At 39.2% G+C, this 27,335-nt stretch overlaps 3 protein-coding genes across 3 annotated transcripts; 1 reads left to right on the forward strand and 2 right to left on the reverse strand.

Annotated features, from left to right (window-relative positions):
* Window positions 1-533: 533 nt before the first annotated feature.
* On the reverse strand, window positions 534-8,561 carry LOC144629328 (uncharacterized). The gene is made up of 6 exons (XM_078487566.1): window positions 8,442-8,561; window positions 8,217-8,291; window positions 7,328-7,474; window positions 6,589-6,690; window positions 1,422-1,608; window positions 534-1,150 (listed from the first exon to the last, which is right to left on the reverse strand). The coding sequence occupies exons 1-6, from the start codon at window positions 8,442-8,444 to the stop codon at window positions 894-896; spliced, it is 771 nt and encodes a 256-aa protein (XP_078343692.1). The 5' UTR covers window positions 8,445-8,561; the 3' UTR covers window positions 534-893.
* Window positions 8,562-19,276: 10,715 nt separating this feature from the next.
* On the reverse strand, window positions 19,277-24,156 carry LOC144629324 (large ribosomal subunit protein mL46-like). Its single transcript, XM_078487563.1, has 5 exons — window positions 24,051-24,156; window positions 21,395-21,687; window positions 20,402-20,605; window positions 19,781-19,888; window positions 19,277-19,475 (listed from the first exon to the last, which is right to left on the reverse strand). Exons 1-5 carry the CDS (start codon window positions 24,145-24,147, stop codon window positions 19,332-19,334), a joined length of 846 nt encoding a protein of 281 aa, XP_078343689.1. The 5' UTR covers window positions 24,148-24,156; the 3' UTR covers window positions 19,277-19,331.
* A 50-nt stretch (window positions 24,157-24,206) lies between these two features.
* LOC144629329 (lysophospholipase-like protein 1) lies at window positions 24,207-27,181 on the forward strand. Its single transcript, XM_078487567.1, has 2 exons — window positions 24,207-24,607; window positions 26,621-27,181. Exons 1-2 carry the CDS (start codon window positions 24,207-24,209, stop codon window positions 26,955-26,957), a joined length of 738 nt encoding a protein of 245 aa, XP_078343693.1. The 3' UTR covers window positions 26,958-27,181.
* Window positions 27,182-27,335: the final 154 nt, after the last annotated feature.

Here is a 27,335-nt window from a genome sequence, read left to right on the forward strand (position 1 = left end):
TTTTGAACGAGAGCATTACTGGGCAAGATTTATTAACATCACTGTAAAACTGTAAAACGATATTCCTTTAATTTTCTTACTCGTTTCAATTGTAAAATTGTACTCAATTTTTATACTTTTTATTACCTTTACCACAGCCCTCTGCAATCATGTTTGTCCTTTGGAAAAAACATAAAGGAAACTTTCCTATGAATTCCTTTGCATTGTTTAAGGAAGCCGGTGAACGCAAAGCAAAACAACCCACGAACGGCGCGATCTTTACTCCAACTACCAGGGATCTTTGCGCGTTTAATTTGACGTCATGATGCAAACGGTCCATTGACCAATCAGATTCAAGGTTTTTTTAAAAAAAAAGATTCCGGACATCTGAGATGCTTGAGAAAAAAATAAAAAGTAATATGAAAATGTCAAATAGCCCAGTCAAATATGAAATGCTGACTCCAATTAATTATTATGATTATTATTAATCCTGGGCATAAATAGCCAGGGGAAGAGAAGGGGGGAGAGTATAGGAGTCACAACCAGTATTGAAATGAACAAAATTCCGACGTTTATTGCTCTTTAAAATGATTTTTACAGCAAGGTAAATATAGTTTTGTTTTACACTCTAAGATCAGCTAAAGTAGCGTGGAAAAGTAAGAATCCTGACCAGTCGAATCCCGATAACTCAAACCTTAATTTAACGGAAATCGAAAAAGGTTCGAGTTATCAGAGGCTTGAGTTATCGAGAGCAAAACTAGTAAAAAAATGACCTTTGGGGGGGATCGAAAAAGTACATGTAATTGCAAAAAGATTACTTCTGCCTCAGGCGCAATTAAACAAATACGATTATATCTATTAATAACGGTTAATTCACTGTTCCGCGGATTGAGCAGCATTGCAGCTCTGTTCATTTAACAAGAAGGAGTACAGCAAAAGCCAAGTAAATTAACATAATGAAAATAAGTGCATATATAGTCATATCGAAGAGGGCCCCTACGATAACATTTAGCAGTATAGTGGCAATAATTGTTTGCATGTTTACATTGATAATTAAGGTTGTAGTGACCAACTTTTCTCAAACAGTTCTCCAGCTGTACGTGGTCGGAATGCCGGCACATATATGTAGGTAGTTCAAACTTCACATGGTGCCGCTTGCTACGTACCCGGCCTTAAAAAAAGTATATTTCAGTAACGTTAGGATTGGACAAGTTGGATTCAAATTAACTGATGGCTCAATATTTCTAAACTAGCACTGACTTTACAGAAATACTGCCTGCCAAATAAGGACAGAAATGGATAAGGAACTACGACTTAAAAATCGATCCAATCTTAGCTACAGTCACAAAAGCGTACGAGGTGCCCATATCTGGACAAGTTTCTAGATATTCATAGGACAGATAAACGCATATGACGAAGTATAGCATAATATGTTTTCTTACCGGAGACCTGGCGCAGTGATGTGTTCAAAATGTCCAAAGAAATTTCTTCTGTTTTGATTTCGTAGATCAAAAAAGTGTAACAGAATTCCAAAATCTTCTCAGATAATGCCGATCGGTTTGCAAAACCCACCACTTTCCACACATTACTCTTGGTCACTACATCTGGTACTGAGGATTGCATTGACGCCTGGAGTATTTTAGGAAAAAAATCATTAATCCCAAGAAAAATTACTTTTAACCCTTATTATGCTACACCCGGATTTTTCCAATGCCAGGTATTTCACAAGAATTTGCTGACGTGCAAAGTTTGCACGTCAGCAAATTCTTGTGAAATGTAACTACAGTCGAAGCTCTCGTAAGCGGACACCCTCGGGACGCGAAAAAAGTGTCCGCAACTGGAGCTGGCCGCTTACGAGAATGGTTCTTGTAAGCGGCCACTAGAGGTTTAGGGGATAGATGGCCGCTTACGGGAGCTTGCCCAGCTAACATAATGCTAATATGCATGTAAGTGGTGTTTCGAAATGTAACCGGACTTGGATGACGACAAAACAAACACTGAAATATGGTACTGTAATTACTGTAAAATCATTGTGACGAACGGCGATGTGAAGTTGATTGATAAAACAAGATACAGAGGTTGTTAAGAGGATTTTCTTTGAGGTATCCGCTTACGGGAGCTTAAAAAACAAAGAAAAAGTCTAAGTCGTAATCTCTGAAAGTGTCCGCGGCCGCTTACGGGAATGTCCGCTTACGAGAATGTAAAAATACAGAGTTTGTATGGGAGTTAAAACGGGGTTTCAGACTAGGCGGCCGTAAGTAGAGCTGTCCGCTTACGAGAGTGTCCGTTAAGAGAGCTTCGACTGTAATACAGGTTGGATGTCTTGGATAGATCTGTCCACACGACTGTCCATTTCGAATATCGACTGTATTCTGACAGAGCTAATAAATCGAAAAAACGTGATCAGTTTTAAGTGCAAAATTGGTGGTTAAAATAGATCAGTATACAGTACCTGTACTTGATCATGGTTAGCCTGCGAACACAGACGTATTTTAGGCTGTCGTTTCTCTTTGCCGAAAAATAAGCAGAGAGAAACGACAGTCGGAAATACGTCTGCGTTCGTAGGCTAGATCATGGTCTCATTGCCAGGGTTTTTCATTGTTAAAGATCAAAACTTTTCAGGCCAGAAAGTAAAATGCGCCAAAAGTAAAATATTGTACATTTTGACATGAAATATTCATCAATTTTGAAAAAAATCAATTTTGAAAATTTAACTACAGTGTGGGAAAGTGCATTTCTAGGAAAGTTAAGAAAAATTTAGCTCCGTAGCGCCAAAAAACTAGTTAATGGTTAAAAAAGTGTTTTTCGAGTAAATTCAGCATATTAATGATTAATGTCTCCAAGGTATTTACCGACTCAAAGTAAGTGTGGTATTAATATAACTGAAACATCTTCGCATTGTCCACAGTTAGAGTTTTCTTCAGGAATTTTCGGGAAACGATTAGAAGAGCACGAAAAATTATCGAACAATATTTTTTAACATCCAGAAAATGGTCAGAAGTCCATACAAACGTTTTTTATTGGGCATCCTCGGAGACCCAGGGGCAGTTAGTGGGAACGGAGTGGGGGCGGGGGAAAGTCTTTTCGCCCGTATAGACTTTCCCCCACCCCCGCTAATTGCCCCTGCGTCTCCAAGGATGTCTATTGGGACAAAGGCGAACAAATCGGGTGTCGGTAAAACGCCGACTCGGGGTCGGGGTCGGGGTCGGGGCCGGGGCCGGGGCCGGGGTCGGGGTCGGGGTCAATTTTTTTTTAAAAAATTCACCGATTCAGAAAAAAAAATTACAAAGTTTATATTAGCGTGTGGGAAATTTCGAGTCGGAAAAAGCATTTCCTTCACAAAATAGCCGGGAATTTTGATCCTTATAAGTTCAAAAGTATAAAAGAAGAAATTTGTGGTCTAACAGGCGAAGGGTGAAATTCTCTAACAGCTTGGCGGATAGAATTTGCTGCCGACTTTTTTCTGAGCGCTATCTCCTCGCCAACATAGCATGAACTTTTTCAGGTTTAAATCAAATTGTACATGCGTCTGTGCAGCAAGAGAAAATTAATTCAGGTTTATATCGTTAAAGATGAATTCCAGTCCGTACTGCGCAATCTCGGCTGCAATGTTTATGTGAGCCTCACACGAAGGAATGTTTACAAGCAAAACTAACAATTCTGTGACAAACTTACCTTTTTCTTCATTATTAACGCCAGATATCCTTGCAGAACAAATATTAACGAGTAGAAGAACCTTGACGCTATTTCAAACCGACGTTTCAGATCATCGGGAATTCTTGAACGAAAGGAACCGTAATGGCGGACTAAAAAACCTTATGTATGCTGTCACCGAAGTGTAACGTTTCAACGAATTCAAAACAAAAACGAAAACAAACCCCGAGTCTGCGCAGTACGGACTGGAACTCAGCTTTAAAATAAAGCCGCCTTTCGTATTCAGTGAAAAAATATTTATAAGGGAGCAGAATTGTTTTGTTTAGACAGCGAAGCTCGCGTTAACATGTCTCGCAATCTTTAAGTTATTGTTTTAGAAATATAAGTGGAGGTATCTAGCCATTTCTCTAATTTGCGTGACCGAAATGCGGAAAGACATTTTAATTGAAGTTGACCTTTGTAAATATGCACATCGTTTTTGTAAATGTGCACATCGTTTTTGCCCGCTTTTCGTCGCTCCCGCTTACTACACACACCATACAATCTTCGCTTGCTGTTCAAATTCGATCCAGTTCGCAAATGAAGCAATTCACGTCTGTGCAAAATTTAAAAGTTGGCTGTATGTTTCGTTTGTTGAGGAATTTTCCTGACTGAAACATGTTACAACAAACTGCCCGACATGCGAGTGTCTCTGTCGAAACAAACCGCTCTACTTCTTTGAAAATACTTCTTTTAATATGAAGGGCAGCTTTAATTTGATTACTCAAAAACATAAACAATTTAATTTACACCCGAGACAGTTCATGCCCATTAAATTCTACTACAAAAATTGAGGCTATGCTGACGAGAAAGTATTAAGGATGGGCCGATACTCGATACCAAATATTCGATACATCGATATTTTGACAATTTTGAAAAGTATCGATACTTTCGAAAAATATCGCACTTTCGATACGCTTTCGATACTGCACACGTGACCTGAGCCTGCGGTCTTCTGGTCAGCACTTGCGGTTTAAAAATACAATTTTGCTCAAAGAAATATTGATGTTCTTGTCAATAATTGAATTTTTCTTGCCTTGACTTTATGTCCACACATTGCTGATGCAACAGTGAAACAAAAAGACGAAAATCAGCATTCTTGGCTAACATTTATAATGCCAGGTCTGTTCTTTGTATGGTCACGTGACAAACCAATGACATCAGGACGGAAATGACGTCATAATATCGATATCGATATCGATATCGAGAAAAAAGGCAAATATCGTATCGATATCGTATCGTTTTGAAAAACCAGTATCGGCCCATCCTTAGAAAGTATTCCACCTGCTTTCAGTGTTTAATAGGTGCATAGCGGTTTGTTAAAACAAACAACACGGATCGAAATCCGCCAATCACAGCCCACCAGAATGACCTTTTGACCTTGTGGGTGAAACCAACAAGGGTATCTATCGGTTTTGATTGGCTCATTTCAAACAACACGTCGAAAGTCGAAAGACGGACGTAGAAAAAAGCGGGTGTAATTTATTCAATTACAGAGAAGTAGACAACAACATCTTACCGCTAAACTGTATGTAAAAGTTAAATTTCATCTCTCACCTGTTAGTCCTTAACTGAAATTCTTCTCTTATACTTTTGAACTTATAAGGATCAAGATTTGTGGCGAATTTGTGAAGGAAATGCTTTTTTCGACTTGAAATGCCCCACACGCTAATATAAACTTTGTAATTTTTTTTCTGAATCAGTGAATTTTTTTTTTAAAAATAAAAAAATTGACCCCGACCCCGACCCCGAGTCGGCGTTTACCGACACCCGAACAAATCATTCGTATACCATAGGACATACCGTAAAATTCCGGTTATAAGCCCTGGGCTTATACAACTTCGTAAGGGGTTTTGGGTGGGCTTATAAGCGGAGACGCTTATATCTGGGGGGCTTATAAGCGGAATAGAAAAAAACGTTTAGGGCCTGTTTACATGGAGGGAGGGTGCCCCGGCTATCCGAGTTACCCGGCTAGAAGGGATAAAACCTAGCCCTCCTTTACATGTAGAATTTACAACCCTTCTACCCGAGATGAGACAGCGTCATTGAAGCGTGTCACGGCGTGGGAAAACAATGTAACTCCAAATGATTGAAGAAAAACATGACTTTTTACTGAATAATCAAGGCTTTTCGTCTTCAAACTTATTTTAATTTGATGTACAAGTTCTCAGAAATTTACTGTGTTCATTTTTGACGAAATTCAACCGAAATTCAACAGTATTTGGCCGCCAAATTGAAATTAAATTTGTTGTTTCGTGAATTAGGATAATCATTCCCACGAAAATTTCGAATTAATTAGCTGTTGCTCAAAGAAATATTTCCAGCCGACTGATAAAACTAATTTTGATCAAATAGCACTGTTTGGGTTCAGAATTTATACATTTTATGCCATTAACTTCAAATTTAGTTTAAAAAGACGCGCGAAAACTTATCCCGGCAAGCCGGGATAACTCGGGCATAACCGTTTACATGGCAAAAAGCTATCCCGCCTAGAAGGGTGCCCCGGGCAAGTAGACCGAGTGCCCCGGCAAGGCGGGTTACCCTTCTAGCATGTAAAGGCTTCAATACATTTTCTAAGGAAACGTATGAAAAGTTGGCTCGCCCAGGGTAGCTCGGTTAGCCGGGTACCTCGGTTAGCCGGGGCACCCGCCTTCCATGTAAACAGGCCCTTAGAAACGTGCCACGGGAGTGTCGATCGAAATACGTTTTGAAGTTAAAAACGCATAATAAAGCAACATTTAGCCCTGTTTAGTACTGTCATCCGGCAGAGAGGGGCTTATATCAGGGAGGGCTTAATCGGATGTATTTTTTTGTTTCCAGATAGATGGGCCTATAACCGGGGGGGGGCTTATAAGCGGGAGGGCTGATAACCGGAATTTTACGGTATTGCTGGAAATTGTTGTCAACGATACTCACTTGATCCAAGTCAAGCTTCATTTTTCCTGGTGAAGAAAATGAAGGGTCCAGCTCTGACACGTAGCAAACCATTTTCACTGAATCACGACGAACTGATAACCCCTGTGGAGACAATAACATGGAGTTTACAATTGGCAATTATTGTATGAGCGCGCATTGATTAGAGGCAATAAATAACTTCTGAGGCGCGTAACACCTGGAGTTGGTCAATAATGGTTTCATATCCAGTAACAGCAAATGGAATAATTGTCTTACACTGTAGTTTTTTAGAATGACGAGGACGTTTTAGTTAAACCTAAACAAAACAACTACGCAAAAGACGGCAAAATTGGTAGTGCGAAAGACGTGAAGCAAGTGAACGATAAATATTCAGTAAATACTCCTTCCTCAAACTCCCCTATAGTTTCTTTGCCGTGAAAAACAATAGTTAATGTTTTTATGTCACCTGTACAAGTCAATTCGAGCAAGAATTTACAAGACCTTATAAAATTTTCTTTTCAACCTTTCCCGTGGCCGAAAAACTAAAAATAAATTGCGTTCAGCAAAAAAATGAGCTCAAGTTTCTTTTTCATTGAAAAAGTATGACCAACGATAATGGTTTTTTTACACATTGGTTGCGCTCATTCGTAAAACATCACTTCTACTAGTGTGTGCGGCAGTATACACAGACTTCTCCAGTTCAGAGATATAGAAGAATCAAGCAAGCTAAAATTCCTTGAGCGTTATAAACATAAATTACCGCAATGAAGTCGTTCATGATTTCCACTGCATCCGCATTGTTGTGTTTAGGAACTCGAAACACTTCTGTTTGTTTGTCCTCGTCCACTTCCACATCCTCTGTGAATCTTGTTCCTTTTTCAACAATATTAACTGCATACTTTTCAACCTGTGATGGGAGAGTTAAAATAGAATTGCGGTCTTTTGTTTAAGGGGGTGGTCTTAATTTTTTATTTAATTCCAAGACTATAGCTTACAGAGACAAAATGGCTGAAACACACTTTTCTGCACTTGATTCCGGTTAAAGGCCTGGTTTGCGCAAATGCAAAAATACACCTTGTTTTGATGTTTTTATGTCACCGGTGTAAACAACAAAACATAACGACATACAGGGACTGTGTCTCGAATTTTATCCAAATTTAGGCATGTAAAATGACCTGTTAAAACAGTGAAGGAACATTTTAATGACACAGCAAATACAAAAGAAAGTACAGATGGCCAAAAGTGACGAAGATTGAAGCGGATTGCGATATGAGTTTTTGAAATATTGCTGGGCTGAACAGTTTTCAAAGTTAATCTCGTTTGCTTGTAACTTTAAATGTTAACGCTCGGGGACACATTTGGTTTCAATGAAGCTATGGTTTTATCAATTAGATCAATAAGAAGTAATTCCTTTGCAAACATTAGGACTCATAGCGAGTATTTGGCAAAACATAATGAAATAACTTCACTCAGCCGTAACACAGTCCCTATAACGAAAGAACTGTCCTCTTCTTTATGTCGTGATGTCGCTAATGTGGACCAGGCCTTACAGTTAACTGACGGTTAAAGTTCTTGTAAAATACCCTCTGAGAAAGCGAATACCTCACAAAAGCGATTCAGTTGGGCACAAATAATTCAAACGTACTTACTTTGCAGTCCACTTGAAGTCCACAAAAGAAAAGGAAAACAACTAGACTTAACAGGATTTTTACAACAGGAAATGCCTAGAAGAGAAAGGAAACATTGATATGGGCATAAAATTCTTCTGACTTCGCTGAGGAATAAATATAATATCTGTAAAGACAAATACGGTTCAGTAATGTCGCCGATATATTCTTATTGTCAAGTTTTGAAGAAAGGTGTTTAAAACATACCATGTTTTAGTAAATATTCTTCACAATTATCTCTTGACGTTACGCAGTGTCCGAATTTACTGAAACTGGTCATATTCGTGCCTCGCTTATATTTCTACAAGTTAGTTAACCTGTTGCGCTGAAGGAAGTCAATAAGGAATTATGCAGGCTTAGGGCCTGATTACATGAGCCGGGCTGGCCCGGCTAGCCGGGCTGGCTCGGTTTGCCGAGATCTCGGAACGTTTGTTAAACGCAACAAAAATCAACTTCGCGATTACATGACAACCGGGCCAGCCCGGCTAGCCGAGATCTCGGTATCGCGATGCCGGGATCTCGGCTAGCCGGGCTGAAAAATTTCCATGTAATCGCGTTAACCGGGCCAGCCCGGCTAAGCGGGCCAGCATTAAATTTCTCTTCCGAGCACAATATCCGACGAAAAAATCAATGCTACTTCTTGTAAATAGGATGTAGAAGTAACTTAACCCATCCAGCTGCATAAGTGCAAAAAATTAACCACCAAATTATCGGAAAAAGTTGATTAAGATCATTCGTGCTCTGATCATTCATGCTAAAACCGGGCTGAAAGTCATCTCGGCAAACCGGGCCAGCCCGGCTAACCGGGCTCATGTAATACCGGGCTGAAAGTCATCTCGGCAAACCGAGCCAGCCCGGCTCATGTAATCAGGCCCTATTATTAAATGTGTTTTTTTCGTACTCTTCTGGGTTTCATGTTTTGGTATAAAAATTTAGCTAACCTGTTGCGCTGAAGGAAGTCAATAAATTAAGCTAACCTGTTGCGCTGAAGGAAACATAAACATACATAACATAAAACTTTATTTATCCTCGAATTTAATATAGCTAAGACAAGCTAGTTTCTTCGAGAAACAAGTGAAATATATAGGAAGTCAATAAATTTAGCTAACCTGTTGCACTGAGAGAAGTCAATGAGAATTTTTTTTACACCTTCTGTCGTTTCAGCTGCTAGATTAAGATAAACTTCCTGGTTTGAAATCGTTTTATGTTCTGTACTTGCTTAAGAAAGGTCGTTTGGTGTTTTGTTGACCTTTTGTAGTATCAAATGGATGCGGAGAAAAACAATCTGCCTATACACGGAAGTCTTTATATCAAGGCACTCTTTTGCTTCATGAAGTTAACCTTGTAAAGGCTTTTATCATTTCAGTTTTGTAATGACTCTTACTTCTTTCTTTTGGTACGAAGAGTGCCTATCAGTGTTTTTATAAAGCTAAATACTTTCTTGCCTACATTTCTATCGCAAAACTTGTGTAACTTAATCTCAAAATTTTGTTTGACTTGAGCTTATAAACTGAATATCTTCACAAAAACCTAATATGCTCCATAGACTAAGGAGATGAGCTCGAGTGCAATTGAAATTACCGGCATTTGTCACAATTATGGTCAATCAGTCAGTTTTGTTTGTTTGTTTGTTTTCTTATTTCTTGTTAATTTTGGCTGCTCAAATGCTCAGTCGATTTCTTATAATTAGCTGAGAACCCCGTTAATTCTTCTTATAAATATACTGTATATGATATTTGCCGGCCGGGTGGTCCGTATTGGGAAAACTGTACCCGAGGTCTTGAGACGGACTGACCTAGGCCGGCAAATAACGTTTTTATTTTTTTACTACTTTAATATGTTTGGAATAGAAACCAAGAAAAAATGTGTCCCAAAATCCTTGTTTGTATACGCGCGGATTTGATTTCAATGTTGAGTCTGACCAGAAGCATATCAACTTGTTCGGGGTTATATGCTTCTGGTCAGACTTGATCGACGAGCAAGAGTGAAAAATTCTGTTAGCTATTTAATTCCGAATAAAATAGCTTCGCTTAAAATAAAATCGTACTCAAGAAAGGATCAGCATATTTAGTTTACACTGCAGAGAATCAAGAAAAGAAAAAAATTGAATCATAACATGAATATAGCACAAATATTCACAAAACTTAACACATTTAAATCGATTTCGCCGGCTTCCCAAACAATTCCCGAGAAATGTTTTGAAAATTTTTGAAAGAAACGTTGCTCGCAGGGTGTTATTACTATTATACTGTATTACTTTTCATTATTACTGTAAGTCGGTTCCCAAAATCTGTCTTTTCCAGTTTCAGCAAAGAGGTTTGTTCATGAAAACAAAAGACACTTAGATATATTTGATGTTGGAAAAGACGGATTTTCTGGATTTGCCGGAGGACAAACTTACAGTTATAAAGAAAAGTAATATAGTGTTTTTACTGTAAGTATCCTTTCGTTAAACCCTTCGTTGCTGTACATCTGTTCTCCGGGAAATCCGGAAAATCCGTCTTTTCCAGTTTTATCAAACATTTTCAAAGTGTAAACAGTAAACTAAGATGAGAATCATTTGGGCCTATGCTTTTTTTTCCCTAATTTCCGAGAACAGGCGAAAGATATGCTATAAAACTCGACCAGGACAGGAAAACTAAACAAAATTCAATCTAGAAAAACTGGTTGTCATTTATTATATTAGAATCAACAGCTTTTTTACCAGATAAAGCGGCTTTATTCAGAGAAATTAATACAAAAAGAAGTAGGGAACAATAATTTTCGAAAACGATCATTTTACTTGGATATAAAAACCAAAATGAGTTGCCTTTTCAGCGCAAACTTTTTAACACGATACTATTAAACCGAAATAAGGTCCCTTTACAATGCATGCTGATTTTATAAGTAGATGTAAACCTTATGAGTTCTATTTTTACCATACTCTTTTTACCACGATATATAAACTAAAATGACTTCCTCGTTTGTCATACTGTTTTTACTAGGATATAAAAACAGAAATAAGTTCCCTTTTACCATATTCCATTTACTACGTTATATAACCCCAAATGAGTTCCCTTTTCACTATATTTTTTTCTAAGATACATAAACCGCAAAGAGTTCCCTTTTTACCCTATTGTTTTTACTAGGATGTATAACCCATAATGAGTTCCCTTTTCACCATACTCAGTACTAGGATATATAAACCGAAATGAGTTCCTCGTTTACCATACTGTTTTTACAAGGATATAAAAGCCGCAATTAGGTCCCTTTTTTACCATACTCTTATTACAACGATATAAAAACCAAACTGCATGATTTCACTTTACACCATACTCCTGGAACTACGATCTATAAACCGAAATGAGTTCCCTTTTAGATTGTGTCGCTATGAGGAGGTTCTCGAATGCAAAGGAACAACATGAAGAACGGCGCACAAAACATGAGGGAAAATTTGGAAGGGGGATGGGAGAGCCTGTAAACAAACTATTGAGATGGCCAATGTGATATCACCTCTGATCAGTTCAGTTAATTTTGTGGTACTGCTGTACAACGAAATGTTTGTTTTGGTTTTCGAAGAGGTAAATGGGCTATGATGTAACATGTCCAGTCGGGTCAGCTGGTTAGTCTGAGCAAGCCGTTGTAGGCGTTCTAGAGAGCAGGCAAAAAGGCCCATTTTTAAGCCCTCCAACCTAGAAGACGACACCATTCTTGTCCTACTGAAGCCTCTTGTCCTTCTAAGCAAAGCGGAGCCTGTGCACGAGAAAACAGGTGGCTCTAAGGACACTGGACATGATTTTATCTCCTAGATTTTAGCAAAGGAATTTTCATATCTAGCCAATCGAAGCAACCGTTTTAATCACTCGTATAACAAAGGGATTTTAAAATGTACCCAAAGAACCACTTGTTTCTGTTGCACAGGTTCCGGCTCTGAGGGCGAGATGTGGTCGACTCATACGCCGCAAAGGCCTGGGATTGAGCGGCGTGGTTACGCGAGACGTGCCTTGCGCCAAATCAAGGTAGCGAGAAGGTCCCCTCCCCCCCCACTAGGTAGTAGCCAAATGATCTTCTTGTTCAAAACGAACTGAATTCGCGAATTGTTTCCAGTGATGGGAGGCTGGTTTAAGAGGACCGACTGGAGGTGGGGTGTATAATAAACTGGGCTTGAGAAAAATAACGGCCTGAAATATTATGCCAACTACAAATGAAGACCACGTTATGCATAACAAATATTTCTTATTCACAATTAAACGTTTATTTACATGAACCTATTCTCATCAAATGTACATGCACAGAATCCACTTCTTATATGCCGTGGGTAATACGGACATTATATAATCATATTATCATCAAATTTACATGTAAAACTTTTTACAACTCTTTGTACAAAATCCACTTCTGATATGCCGTGGATTGAGGTCTCTTTAATTTAATACAAGACGCTCTCCAAAGTACATATTATTCAGTTTATAGTTCCCTGTCTTTACAGGTAAGTTAGGTTTGGAAGCGAACCCACTGTCCATTTCTCCAGCGGATGCTCCCTCAAAAACTGTGCAAACTGACAGGCTTCACGCATCAATCTCTGTGATTCAGAGTCATTTGATTGCGGGAGGTCTGGTGCCTCACTTTGTTCAGACTCGTTCCCTGGAAACGAGGTTGCTCTTTGCTCTGCAAGTTTGTTGATTTCAGGAGAGCTTAAACACTTGACCAGCTGCTGAAGCCTGTTGCTTCTGTCAATCAGTGCATGTTTTTCGAGGATAATCTGTTCCTCGAGAGCTTGGATTTGTTGCTCCATTTGAGCTTTCATCTTTAACAACTTTGCCTTCTCGAAGTTCAGCAAGGAACTGCAAAGCCTCTGCTTCCTATAGGAAATGACAAACGGCATGCTAATAAAGCTTTTTTTCTTTTATTTAATGCATTTTTTCTATTATAATCTACCAAGAACTATAACGATAAGATGCCCCAAGAACCAACACGATGCCACGTACGCGGGCAACTTCGTTCCCAGGGCCAAATTGAAGAGATGGGGTGCCTTGGGAAAGCGGCTGGCTCGTGAAAATGGGGCCCAAAATTTAAACTTCCAAGCTCGTCCCAAGGCGTCCAAGGGTCTTTTCGGCTACGAGTTTTCAAAATGATTTGATTGCCTAGCATCACACTTTTTTGTTAAAAGATCTAGCCATTCAAATCACGTGTGCCCAGAGCCACTTGAAAGTGGAGTAGGTCTTGAGAACATGGTTGTTTAAATTCAAAAGGGCTTAAAATTGTATTCAATGTTTTTTCTTTTCTTATTTTTGCAAACTTTTTCTAGTTCAGGGAGTTGCTACCAGTAATCTAGTGTTCGGTAAGAAGTATTTTGTTTAGCAGTACGACAGGCTCAGTAGCCTACTGATAAATCGGCTTATTCCGGATCGAATGGACCGAGTTAGAGCCCTGGGCTGGGGTCAATGTGATTGTGGCCATTTTCTTCCCATAAGCCACTTGTTCTTACCCGACTGACTCGGCCTGGGGCACGAGAAACAAATGAATCTGAAGACACGTGATTTGATTTGCTAGATGGTTTGTGGTTAAAACCGACTTTACTCTTTCGTGAGTGTATTTCTTCTCACACACACTAGGCGTATAAATAGGTAGCGCCAAATTTAATGCTAGAGGGTAACCCTACAATAGACTAGCATCCCATCCAAGAATACTCCTAGTCGCTTACAGCCATGGATATGCAATTAACTCGAGCGCGGAATCTTTCTCGCATTTCAAAAGTGAGCTCGGTTTTCTTTGTGGAGTAAACAAATTGATTTTTATCGCCGTACTGAAATGCAGTATGACAAAAAAGTGAAACGTATATTGGGAGTGCCTCACAAACAGTCAGACGTTTTGGGGATGTAACCTTTTCATCAGTATTTGTAAATGTTTCAAAGACAAATCCGTGTTATATTTGAGACATCTACAAACACTGATGAATAGGCTATCCCCAAATCGTCTAAAGCCTGTTCCAAACGTTCCACCAAGTTCAGTTCGGCAGGCTGAATTAAGGTGGATTTCCACTGACGCGTAAATATTTATGTACGTAAAACGTGCGTAAAAAAAGATACCTTGGCAAATTTCCACTGTCGCGTAAAAAGTAATAAAAAGCGTTTCTTTTTTACGCGCGTTGAACGTACGTAAATTTCCGCCATCATGAATTATCATGTTAGTGAATAGAGTGTGTTATTGGCGGCCATATTGGAGGAGTGAAACAATAGATTGTTTTTCCTTTGGGAAAAAAATCATTAACATTTTTATGCAAATATCTTGTTGTTTGACTCTTCCAACATGGCTGCCATGAAAACACTTTGTACCACACGCTAGTAAAAGAAATGCGTGAATATGAACAAGAGGCATTTTATAAATACTTCCGAAAGACACCATCAATTAAAAAAATATTTGAGGCGACCTTCCTGGATTGCCGGTTCACAGCCTGCGTGACCTGACGCCAGGCGTTTTCTTTCACTACGTACTGCGTTCGTATAATTTGGTTCTGTTCGGACTTTCTCGACGATAAATGCTTCTACATCTGAATGTTTTCCCATGTAAATTCGACGGCGATTTAAAACAAAATGGTTTTCCACATGGTAAGTGGTGACATGTGACAAAATCGAAAAGTATGATTGGGTAAATCGCTGCGTAACCGCAGACAGCCACGAAAAAAGTTGAACTCGGTTCAACTTTTTTCGCGACCCCAAATATCTTTACGTGCGTTTACGTGAGTGTCACGTACGTAAATACCTAGAAAAATACGTGGCATTGGAAATTGGACAACGTAAATTCGACGCACGTAATCGCGCGCGTTTTACGTGCGTTTAAATTTTTTACGTTCGTTTACGTGCGTCAACAAAAACGCGACAGTGGAAATCCACCTTCAGACGTGTTTTTGCAAAGAGAGAAAATAACTTATAAAACTGCTCAAAATGGGTATCGCTTGGAGTTCTTACAAAGAAAAGAGAAAGGAGAAAAAGGAACTTAAAAGGTTTGACCGTTATTTCGTTGTTTTTGTTTGCGATTTTCGGAATCAACGAAAATAACCGACGCGCCACGCACCGTAAAGGTGGATTTCCACTGTCGCGTTTTTGTTTACGCACGTTAACGCGCGTAAAAATTATAAACGTACGTAAAATGAAATTTTACGCGCGCGATTACGTGCGTCGAATTTACGTTGTCCAATTTCCAATGCCACGTTTTTTTCCAGGTATTTACGCAGGTGACGCGCACGTTTACGCACGTAGCGATTTTGGGAGTTTTGAAAAAAGTTGAACCGAGTTCAACTTTTTTCGCGGCTGTCTGCGGTTACGCAACGATTTACCCAATCATACTTTTGGATATCGTCACATGACACCACTTACCATGTGGAAAATCATTTTGTTTTAAATCGCCCATCGATTTACTTGGGAAAACATTCAGATGTAAAAACACTTCTCATCGAGAAAGTCTTAACATTTCAAGAAATAATCTATAGAACTGGCTACAGAACCAAATTACACGAACGCAGTAGTAAAAGAAAACGCTTGGCGTCGGGTCACGTAGACTTTGAACCAGGAATCCGGGAAGGTCGCCTCAAATCCTCTTTCACTTGATGGTGTCTTTTGGAAGTATTTATAAAATGCCTCTTGGTCATATTCACGCATTTCTTTTTCTAGCGTTTGGTACAAAGTGTTTTCATGGCAGCCATGTTGGAAGAGTCAAACAACAAGATATTTGCATAAAAATGTTAATGATTTTTTCCCAAAGGAAAAACAACTTATTGTTTCACTTCTCCAATATGGCCGACAATCACGCACTCTATTCACCAACTTGATAATTCAGTATGGCGGGCATTTACGCACGTTCAACGCGCGTAAAAAGGAAACGCTTTTTATTACTTTTTACGCGACAGTGGAAATTTGCCTACGTATCTTTTTTTACGCACGTTTTACGTACGTAAATATTTACGCGTCAGTGGAAATCCACCTTGAAGCAAACGGAATTGTTTTGCGACTGAAAAACTTTCCTTTATGACATAACAAAGGGAAAGATGCGCGTGCAAAAAACAGCCAATGAGATTTGTTTTAGTTGCGCCTGATGCTAGCGCGCGCTCGAGTTCAATCTCATGCCCCACTCATGCCTTGTTCGTGCCCTGCTCGTGCCCAGAGTCCGCCAACTTGTCGTTCCGCGGTTGGTTGTTGGTTGGGAGCCGGTGCACTCTGAACCAAAGATTGGCTCGAGTGCGGACAAGGAAAGTAGGTCCGCAACGGAAACTTTTGTGTGGTTCTGAGTAATAGCGCAGCCCGCGAGGTCTAAAAATAGAATGCAAATGAATATAACACCACCAGGCTCAGAAAACATCGGCGTGTTCTGAGAAAAATAAAAGAAATCTAGGCGAAGTTCCCGTTTTATGAAAGTGTTTTAGGAACACCGGCTGTTTTAGAAAGTGTGTAAAATCGTCCGCCATTTCGGTTTGTTTGTCTGAGCCTTGTCTGAGTCGTGAAGTCACTCGCGCACTTCGCTATTGAGCTTTTGCATAACCAAAGTAGCGCATAAATAACGCAAACTCGCGTGTACATTGAAATCATTTAAAACGTTTCCTCGCCATAATTGCGCGCTTGCACTGTCACAAGAAAGCAAAGTCGAAAGTTTATTTCGATTGAATGCAGGGTCTTGCGCGTGCTTAGGAAGACGCAAAATCTCGAAACGCCCTACGGATTTTCTGGATTTCCCGGAGAACAAACTTGCAGTAATCAAAAGAAGTAATGTAATACTTCCTTTTTTACTGTAAATATCCTTACAGTAAAATAGAGGAGTATTATATCACTTTCATTATTACTGTAAGTCGATTCTGCGGGATATCCGGAAAATCCGCCATTTTCAGTAGCAGAATAGAGAGTTGTTCATGAAATCGTTAAGACAAGACACTTATATATTTTTGATGTTGGAAAAGACGGATTTTCCGGATTTGCTGGAAAACAAACTTGCAGTATTCAAGAGAAGTAATATAATACCTCCTTTTTTACTGTAAGTATACCTACAGTATAATTGTGAGCAAAGACCGCGTGTTGGCGTCAACAACCTTATTTTCTTTTTACATTTCAGGCTTCACTGACGAAACTTGAATAAAAATAGCTTACGTCCCTCGACCACTGTACTAAGGCTTTAAAATAAAAATCGCGTTCATCCAAAATAAAATGCATCAGTTATGTTTGTTGTACTCATAGTTAGTAGAGGAGACTACTAACTATGTTGTACTGGAGCAGAAGTCGATAGGGAGTCAGAAATTTTTGTCCAGTGATTACTTGAGGAAGTACACAAATAGAGAGTTTTGGAGGATTTGGTAAGAGCCTATGCAACACAGGGCACTAAAAGGCCAAACTTAGTAGCGAGTCTTGACATCATTATAATTTAAACGGGATTTATAATAATATTAAGGCCCCTCATAAACAAGGGAAAGATGTCGCGGGGATATTGCTTTAACTGTTCCCCGTTTGCGCGCACTTTCAACAAGTTTATGACTATTTGTTGCGGAAGTAAATTTTGTTTCCGAGAAGTAACAGAAGGAGAGGTGTTTCTGGTAAACATTTTGCTTTCCCAAAATGCGCTTTCATAAACGGGGAAATATTTTGCGAGGCTGTATTTCCGCAGCAATGTTTCTTCGTTCCTTGTGCGCACAGGCAAAACTAGTTGCAGAAAGAAATTTTATTTTCGACAACTGACATTAAAAGTTTGAGACATCTAGCCTTCGCAGAAAATACAGTCGAACCGCTCCTTACGGACACTTCTCTTATACGGACCCTCTCTAATACGGACAACGCACAATAAATTGCGACCTTAGAAAGCAAATTCATATAAACTTAACCTATTTATTACACTTGGGTGTATGTATCCAATTTCCTGTTTATGGTTACAACAACGCTTTATTTAGGGACTGGTCATAAATTAGAGGGGGCAGGGCTGGTGCATTTTTATTTTGGCCTACCAGTTTGGGGATACCCTTCCCATTACAGGTGCAGTAAAAGTGTTGGCCCTCCAAAATAGTTTGCATAATTTATCATGACCCCCCCCCCCCCCCTCCCAGTAACTAGTTTACATTACTTCAAGAAACCAGTTATTTATCTTTTAAAAGATATAAAATTATTCTGACAATTTACTGTTTGTTCAAGTCATGAGAATCTAGGCATAGGACCAACCCCCCCCCCTAAATGACATGCACCAATTTGTTTGACCCTCCTTTTTATGCTTCCATGAAAAACAGTGGCCCTCCCCATGTTTGCACCAGCCCTCCCCTCTTCTAATTTATGACCGGTCCCTTATTCAACGCTTTATTCATTGTATATTTTTTACTCTACATGCAGTTACTGTTTGCTATACTTGTAAAATATTAAACGTTTTCAGAATTGTACTTTGTACAATCAGAATTGTACTTTGTACAATCCTCTTTTGAGGATCTTGAAGGGGCAAGGCGGGGGAGGGGAAAAAAATCTCATTTCCCAGCCCACATTTTGCTCAAATCCCATTTCCCGGCCTATGTTTGGCCCAAATCTCAGTCCAATTTTTTGGTTTGTGATTCCCAGTCCCAGTGATCCAAATCCCATTTGAAAAAATAGGCAAGTTACGGAACAAGGAAACCCATGCATGCAAGCCCAACCCATGCATACCTCACTTTACTACACAGTTGCAAGAACTATTCTATATTACTTCTCCGTAACTGAGAGTAAGAATAGCAACCTCGTTCCCAGAGAGAGACCCTGGGAACGAGGTTGTAAGAATAGCTCATCAGGGTCCCAAAGGGATTCAAGGCTCCAGGGCTCCAGGCCCAAAATTGCCAGGCTCAGGGCTCCAGGGGCCCCGAAAAACAGGGCTCAAGGAGCCCAAAAAAACAGGGCTCCGGGCTCTGTGGAAAACATTTTCAGTGCTCCACTAAAATAATAACAGGGCTGCAAGCAGTAAAACAGTTGGGCTCCAGGCTTTACAAAAAAAATCTAGGGCTCCTAGGCTCCAGATACCCCCTCTTTGAGACCCTAGTCCATAGTGTCAACAGTTAGAAAATGATACAGAGGCCATTCGAATCTTGTTGATTTTATTTCATTAACTCCTGCCTCAGTTTGTATTTTTTAGTTAGAATAAGAATCGTTTAAGAGTCTTAAAGTATTCCACATCAACAAAGTCTTTCATTTCGTCTATCGTGACCCAGATGTGATCACAATAGTCTTCATGTAGTCTGACGCATCCTGTCACATAGTTCACTTTGTAGAAAAACACCTAAAAACGCCAAGAGAACGTGTTAAAAAAAGACCTTACAAAATTATTAGAGCCAGGTTCTTTTAGGGAAATATTTTTTTTCCATTTGTTTGCCCGTTTTCCCTCAAATATGGTAGCTTTGAATACAATACAGGCTCTAAATTATACAGATCTTAAATCTGCTAGAGCACAGCTCTGGCTCTCAGCCAACAAAAAGAAAGGAATAATGCAACAAATTATAATGCAGGATGTTTGTACCTGTTTTCATGTTTTATTTGTTCTCTAATGAATGGAGTTGGAATAAATAACACTTCTACTAAACTTGCCTTGTTACTTGTGTTCTTGTATTTTTTCATCACAGCAATAGGTGCATTGCTTAGGAACTGAACATGAAAATCTGTGCCACAAGTTTCACTTAAACTTCTTGAGGCAACCTGGAAAATTTGAAAAAAGTTGGTACTACTTTTAAGGTCTGTGGATGAGAAACTTCAGTGCATGAGAAACTTCAGTGCATGATCATTTAAATGAACTCTTGTGCTAAGCACAAGAATGTTAGAGCTATTGAGCAGTACTTTCAGGTGGTATTGTTTGGTTTACTGTACAAGGTGGTTTTTGTTTACATAGGATAGTTTCAGTGAACATTGTATTTTACACGGAGCATGTCTAACTGAAAGAGATCACTGTGAAACTGCTAAAGGTAATTAAACAGACTTCTAGTAACACAACTTACAGCAATGCGATAAGATTTTTCTTCACCATACAATTCTCTAATTTTGACGGCATCAAAATTGGTGGAGGCTGACTATGGCCCTTTTAATCTGCAGCTGAAACTCTAGTGTGTGACCATTCAAATGAAAGCTACTGAGCAGTATTTTTATGTGGCACTATAGCTTGTTCTTCAATATTCTGCCAACAATAATAATAATTATTTAAACTTCTGCACAAACCTGTCGAAGTGTGTCGTTGGTATCCATAACTTCCGCATGTGGCACCTCCCAAGTTGCATCATCTTTTTGCCTCCTGACCAACAAAATCAAGGTTTCTTGCAGTTTGCGATGTAATGATTTAAGGTTGTCAAGTTTGTCTGCTTCTGTCTCTCTGCTTCCTGGCTCATACCTTCTCAATTCCTCTTCCTGTTCCTCTTCAAATTGCTGAGGTAATAAAAACATACAGTATATAGAAATGATCACCCTGACTGCTCAATACTTTAAAATTCCCAAATAAACCCTGCTCAACAGCCCTTTCTCTTATATTTTTGGGTAGTGGCAAAATACAAGTGGGCTTATTTTCAGATGATAAATTGTGTTTCAAAATGTTTTTCTTTATATTTTGATGGTTTACTGTGGCAAAAATTTTTAGGTGTATACAAAAATCACACATCAAAGATAAGAGCAATATGAAAGTAAGAGCATACTTCAACAACATAAAATACAAAGCAAGCTCTACAACAAGTGGCTTACATTTGTAAAAACAGAAAAGTTATTTTGTTGAAGTGCTTTAACTACAATGAAAATATTAAATAATCCTATGGATTGCATTGGAAATGGAGGGGGTAGGTAAGGTTATTTTGGGGGTAGGTAGGTGAAGTCTGCACACGAGCATAGTGGCCCATCAGGCCAAAGCTTATGCCCGTTTCAGTAGCATGAAGCGACTAGGAGTATTTCTACTCTACCCCCTCCTCCTCCCCGGGTGGGATGCTAGTCCATTGCAGGGTTTCCCTGGGCAGCATTAAATTTGCTGATGTACCCATTTATACACCTGGGTGAATCGAAGAGAGGCACTATAAAAGTTAAGTGTCTTGCCCAAGAACACAATACAGTGCCTCAGCCAAGGCTCGAACCTGGACCGCTCTATCAGAAGTCCAGTGCATTAATCATTAAATCGCCAAGCTTCCACTTAGGGGTAAGAGTTATTTTCAAAATTTTATGGTATTATTGTACCTTTCTCTCTGACTCAGATATCGCTATCGCAATACTTTCATCATCATCATCATCTTTATGCTTTTCCTTTCTTTCTACAATTTCTTTCCACTGAACCTCATCCTCTGAAAGTGCACTGTGTTCAAGTTCCAGCTGCTCTTGAAGTGCTTCGTATCGTTTTTCTAATTCTGATTTCTCTTTTGTTATGACTGGTAAGCGTTGCACACAGACGCCACTGAAAATCCTTGAACTCCTTGGCTTTGGTTGAACAGAGCTATAATTTCTTTTGTTTGCGAAGTCTGAGAGTAGACATCCTGAAACATTATGGTAAAGTAGTAATGTAATGCATTTGTTATGCATTTGTATAGCACAGTTTCCACATGTATGTTACAATTCAGCATACAATAATCACAGGCCAGACCACAACATCAAACATCAGACAAACCCCACCCTGTCCAAAACGGGTCACTTACAGTAGCATCCTTATCAACTTATATAATGAGGTATAACCATTCACATGATCATTTCCTCAGTTCCAATTTCATGACGCCATTCCAAATCCTTAAGTATCCCCTGTCCATTTTTTATCAGCTTTTCAAAAAATTGAGAGGGTGGGGGTGGAGGGGGGGAGGGGGTGGGGCAGTGGGTTCAATTCACGTACAAACTTACCTTATACCGGTAAGTCTAAATCATTATTTAGAGGCCATTATTTATAAATAGGAGACATGCAAGTTTTAAATTGTAATCAGGCCGGGTTGTCAAAATAAGCCGGCAACCAGCGCATTTCACCGGCTATTCTGAAAACTGTGCTGGCTACTCCGAACTCGTGTAGGTCAGTTATGAGCGTGATATCGGAGAAATAAAATGGAAATAAAATTGTTTAGTAAATAATTTGTTTGAACCCAAATTGATCGCAGAGAATAAAAAATATTTACCATAGTTTCTTGGTTATAAGGTGCCCTCGGACCCAAACTTGGCAACTTTGCCATGCTAAGTTTCCAAACTGAAAATTTTCCCAAAACACTCGGTTATAAGATGCACCACGAGTTTGGGAGTTAAAAAAATGCAGTTATCAATTAAAGGACAGTTGTCCTTACAGAATTTGAATGTTTAAAAGTTGCTCATACTCCTTGGCAAAATTTTCGAGTAAAGAGGTAAGATTTCTTGCTAATACAAGACGTAAATTTGCTCGAGGTAACATCTTTCCATCGTTCATGCTTCGAACTTGGCTGCTTAGTAACCTGGCAGATGGGTAACTAGTGACCAGTGACCACTGCGTTTGTAAGAAATTTGTTCAAATTATTCTAAAATATCAAAAATTATAAAGCGATAAAATTCTGCATGCGCGATTGCCAATTTTATCTGCTAGACATAACTTCACTTCTGTTACAGTAATTAGTTTTTGATAAGTTTTTATTCTCACTAGGTTTTACGTTTTTAATTAAAAGGACAATCTGATAGTTGTAACTTTAATAAAAGAAGTCTTTAATATAGGAAAAGGAATGAAAAGTTTTTTTATTGCCTCCCTGACCTTTTTGATGTGTCATTTATATGAACACTGAATTTGAGAATAACTTATTGGAAAAGGCCAGTTTTTAAGCAAGTCTCATTACTTTCATTTTTTAGGGAGAGAAGTTGTAAGCCCTGTTGAAACAATGGTGACTGTTATACACAATTTCAGCTATCACTATTTTATTAAGGTCATTACCCTGAAATTGAACTGAACACAGATTTTTAACCAAACTTCGCTTACTGGTTTATTACTTTAAGGGAACTTAAATTTTGAAATAAAAAAGGGGGTCACCACAATCGTTTAGGAGCAGGAAGACCTTGTATATTCCATATAATTCCTTTATAATTCCTCTGCAAGTACTGGCAAAGTACTCTTTTTTAGCGATAATTTATTTTTCAAATACTAGGAATTTATCTGTTTTCATTTTTCAGAAAGAATTTGATCGCTACACCCAATCGCTGCACAGTAAGGATGCGCAACACAATACAGGGCAATGACCTAAAAGTACCGTATTTTCTCGATTAAACGCCGGGTACCGAATAAACGCCGGGTCTCCAAGGTGGAGTTACAAATATGCCCCTAAGGTATTTATTTAAGGAATAATAAGCTGTAGCTATATGACCCAGATAAATTTCTGTCAAAAACAACGAATAAAAACCGTTGCTAAATGACATTCAGGCTCGAAAAAGCTGCAGGAGTCAAATAAACGCCGGGTCCATCAGGTCAAGTTTGTAATAAACGCCGGGGACGTTTAATCGAGAAAATACGGTACATTCCAGAACTATAACACCAAAATAAGAGTGAGACAACCATCTACACAATGTTTGCCCAAAATAGTCCCTTATTACCGGTACATCTCTGGGAATCACTTTTCAAAAATTTCCCAAAGTGGGGGGGGGGGGGGGGGGCAACCCCTCCCACTCTCCCCAAACGATGTTTTGCGACTCCATGCAAAGCCCAGGGTGGAACCTGCTACTCAAAAACCTGCTGACAACCCTGTGTAATGCTGCTGTATATGTAGCCTGTGAACGCTGATCGATTTCTTGTCGGCGGCGTGCAACCAGAAATTCTTCTGAGTTTGCAAGCCACTGTTTTGAAAAACACATCTCAATCTCTTACGTAAACCACAATATAGGCAAATGCCAAGCAAAAAGTAGTCGTTACCTGTTATTTTCACGCTGTCTTTAGCCGAAAGAGAAGAAATTCTAGCGGCAAAACATCCCATAAGCGTTCTTGCATATCGACCGCTCTGTGCCGCCATTTTGAATTCGCTTTGTAACCACGCCAAGGCGGTTTGCGCCTGGCGGAAAATCGAGTATCATGGCGCTTCCAAACTTGAAGTGCTTGATTTCACGAGAAAATCTCCATCAAATAGGATCATTAGTTTTTCTCCATGGCGAAGGATACACCGCCGAGAGCTCGAGAAGACTTTTAAACTCCATGTTTAACAGAGAATTGAAGTTTGACCATGTTCGAGTGATTTATCCACAAGCTCCGGATATAACTTACAAGGTCGCCGGTGGGGGAGAAGAAACGGGAATGTGGTATGAACGGACATCATTTAGCCCCACTGCGTGGGAAAGGATGGATTCGATAGACAATTCATGTGCTTTGATAAGCCAGTTGATAAACTTGGAGAAATCTCGTGGGATTCCACTTGACAAGATTATCATTGGTGGATTTGGTATGGGGGGAATTATTGCCATGCATACTGCCTACAGGTAAATTAAGATTATTCAAACTTATTGTATTGTAAAAAGACTTTATAATCTGTAAATGCCAATGTATAAGCCCAAGGTTGGAGAGCCTTGGGCGTATTGGTTCGCCGATTTTTTTACCGAGCAAGTCTAGTCTGAGGCATTTAAGAGGGTCCTGAAGAGGTAAATTGGGGACTGGGATTTGGGCAAATTTTCATTGGAAAATGGGATTTTGATCACTGGAAAAAGGACACAGACAGAAAAACAGTGGAACTAGGACTCAGATTTTAAAAATATGGGCTGGGAAATGGGATTTGGGGAAAATTAGGACTGGGAAAATGGGATTTATACCCTGCCCCCCGTTCTCCTTTCAGGACCCTTGTTTAAGTCAACCCTTTAAGGCTGTCACCCAGTGGAGGGGGAGGGTGGGGGGAATGTCATCATCAGGGGCAGGGTACAGGATTTCCAACATGTGGCAGATACTAACAAATATTTTCTTTACTATTTTATTTTAGCTCCAGGTTTTTAATGGAGGGAGGGGGTGAATGTTAACAAATATTTAAACTTTTTTTAAGCCAAAAATATCAACATTTTTACACCTTAGCGGGTGTCATTGTCCTTATTTTCTATTTTAATGTGTTTATTTCTTAATTTTCTGGTGACATCATCCCTGTGACATCACATTCACTAATTGTTACCTGCTAATTGACATCAGCTAGACATTTTTGCAGCCACCTTTTGGTTGTTCGAGTGAGGGTTTGTCTATTGTTTTTTCCTCAATTACACTCCTTCTTATAAAAGAGTGAACACTAAAAAATATGTCTGGAATGTTTGTGTTTAGCCAATCACAAGCGAGAACTTCAGACCGCAGAAACCACAAACAATAAATGAGTTTCTATCGGTCACGGAGCAACTTAAGTTCATATTTTGTTTCAGGATACACGCTCTGTCTTTTTCAGGAATTTAAAGAACTGCTATTCTTTCGTATCGAGGGCCACATCCAGAACATGGTTTCAGGGATTTTTGAAAGAAAAAAAAAAAAGGACAGTTTCTCTAGCGACGTTATACGACATGGTTCAGCGCATGCAGTATGTTGTAGACACGTCTAGACATAAGATGTAAACACGATAAACCGAATATAAAATACAAAATTGTGGAGTTTTCGTTACTGATTGTAAATCTTTTCGGTAGAACAAGGGATTCGATTTATTTTGGCAAACGATTTCAACCTTTAAACAATAAGAGGTTCCGTGATCGTAAGACTGCAAACTGCAAAGGCTCCAGACGAAAATTATTGAAAATGTTGGTATGATTGGTGCAAAGTAAACACCTCAATCGCTCAATCGTTTGATTTTCGCTTTTCCTTCCCGCTATCGTTTCGCTGTTATCGAAGAAACGAACCCTCCTTCTATCAATGTATCAAATACGAATTGCAGATACGAATTCGTTACAATTTTTGAAAATTGCCGGCAACTGGGGCAAATCGTAGCGTCGGGCGCATCGGTTTTTCATTTTTTTTATAAAAAAAAACACTCAAACATATTCTTCAGTAGGGCATTGAATGTTCTCAAAAAGGAAGGAATTACAGTTAGTGTTTACTTGTAAATTGGAGCGAAACAAGAACCAAATATCGTTCCGTGACCGATGGAAACCCATTCGTTGTTTGTGGTTTCTGCGGTCTGAAGTTCTCGCATGTGATTGGTTAAAACACAAAGAACATTCCAGACATATTTTAAGTGTTCACGCTTTAATAAGAAGCGGTGTAAGCGGTCACCAAGAATTGAATATGTATGGTTTGGCCTTGTTTTCAACAAGGTAATGACAGATAATAGTCTGACGCTGGAAGTGCAACCTAAACACACGCTTATTATCATCCATTTTCACTAAGCTAAGTGATGATCTACCCTGTGTTATGCTTATTTCTGACCAACTTTATTATTAATTTGCCAACCCCTATTATAAGCAGCCTGACTTTTGTTTCCCCAAAGCTTGCCACTTATAGGGGTTTGACTGTGCTTTCTAATCTCTACTTCACAGGTTTCTTCCAGACATTGCAGGTGTTTTTACTCATTCCTCCATCTTGTCACCAAAATCAATTGTGCTTGAGACAATAAGAACAGACCTTAAACTCAATAAAGACAAGAAGTTTCCTGCACTATGGATGTGGCATGGCCGTAAGGATAAAAACTGGTTAAGATGGGCTGCGCACACTGCGGAGTGTTTTATGGACTTGAAAATCCAGACTAATTTCCAAGTGAACTATGCTATGCAAGGGCATGAAATTATCCCTGATGAAGTGGCTTACTTGAAAGAATGGGTTGAACAAATTTTAACTCCTGATCCTGGGAGAGGAATTCAGACAGAAACAAGCTAAATTTGGCCTAAGATTTGATGTTAAATAATTTCCCCACAAAGGTTTATAAAAAAATAAGAACACACTGACTGTCCATTGTGTTTTCTGAGTGTAAATACCACTTAAAGTCATTAAATATGATTTGATATTAAGTTTGTAAGTTATAGTCACATGCTCGCCACCTTACTTTGTGCATGATGGGGGTATAAAAAAGAACAGATAAAATTAAGAATAGTATAAAAACTTACAGTATCTGTTGTGAAATTCTGCTGATTTACTGGTAAGGGGGTTATTGAATAAAGCAGCCTTGGTGCTGTGGATCTCCTTCTCAGCCTTCTCTGCCTTAAGGGATTCCTTCTTAACTTCCAATTTTGTTTTGCAAAGTTAGGTTTCCAACGT

Source organism: Oculina patagonica, chromosome 10 (genome assembly GCF_052425735.1).
Source record: "Oculina patagonica isolate OP01 chromosome 10, crgOcupat, whole genome shotgun sequence".
Classification (NCBI taxonomy): Eukaryota; Metazoa; Cnidaria; class Anthozoa; order Scleractinia; family Oculinidae; genus Oculina; species Oculina patagonica.

Excerpts from the sequence above, each read along its gene's own strand:
- LOC144629328 (XM_078487566.1), bottom strand. Across the intron at positions 7,475-8,216 it reads GACTTCAAGTGGACTGCAAA|GTTGAAAAGTATGCAGTTAA; the intron begins GTAAGTACGTTT and ends CTCCCATCACAG. Across the intron at positions 6,691-7,327 it reads TCATGAACGACTTCATTGCG|GGGTTATCAGTTCGTCGTGA; the intron begins GTAATTTATGTT and ends TTGTCTCCACAG.
- LOC144629324 (XM_078487563.1), bottom strand. The coding sequence starts at position 24,147 with ATGGCGGCACAGAGCGGTCGATATGCAAGAACGCTTATGGGATGTTTT. Across the intron at positions 20,606-21,394 it reads TATCTGAGTCAGAGAGAAAG|CAATTTGAAGAGGAACAGGA; the intron begins GTACAATAATAC and ends TTATTACCTCAG. Across the intron at positions 19,889-20,401 it reads CCAACGACACACTTCGACAG|GTTGCCTCAAGAAGTTTAAG; the intron begins GTTTGTGCAGAA and ends CAAATTTTCCAG.
- LOC144629329 (XM_078487567.1), top strand. The coding sequence starts at position 24,207 with ATGGCGCTTCCAAACTTGAAGTGCTTGATTTCACGAGAAAATCTCCAT. Across the intron at positions 24,608-26,620 it reads GCCATGCATACTGCCTACAG|GTTTCTTCCAGACATTGCAG; the intron begins GTAAATTAAGAT and ends TCTACTTCACAG.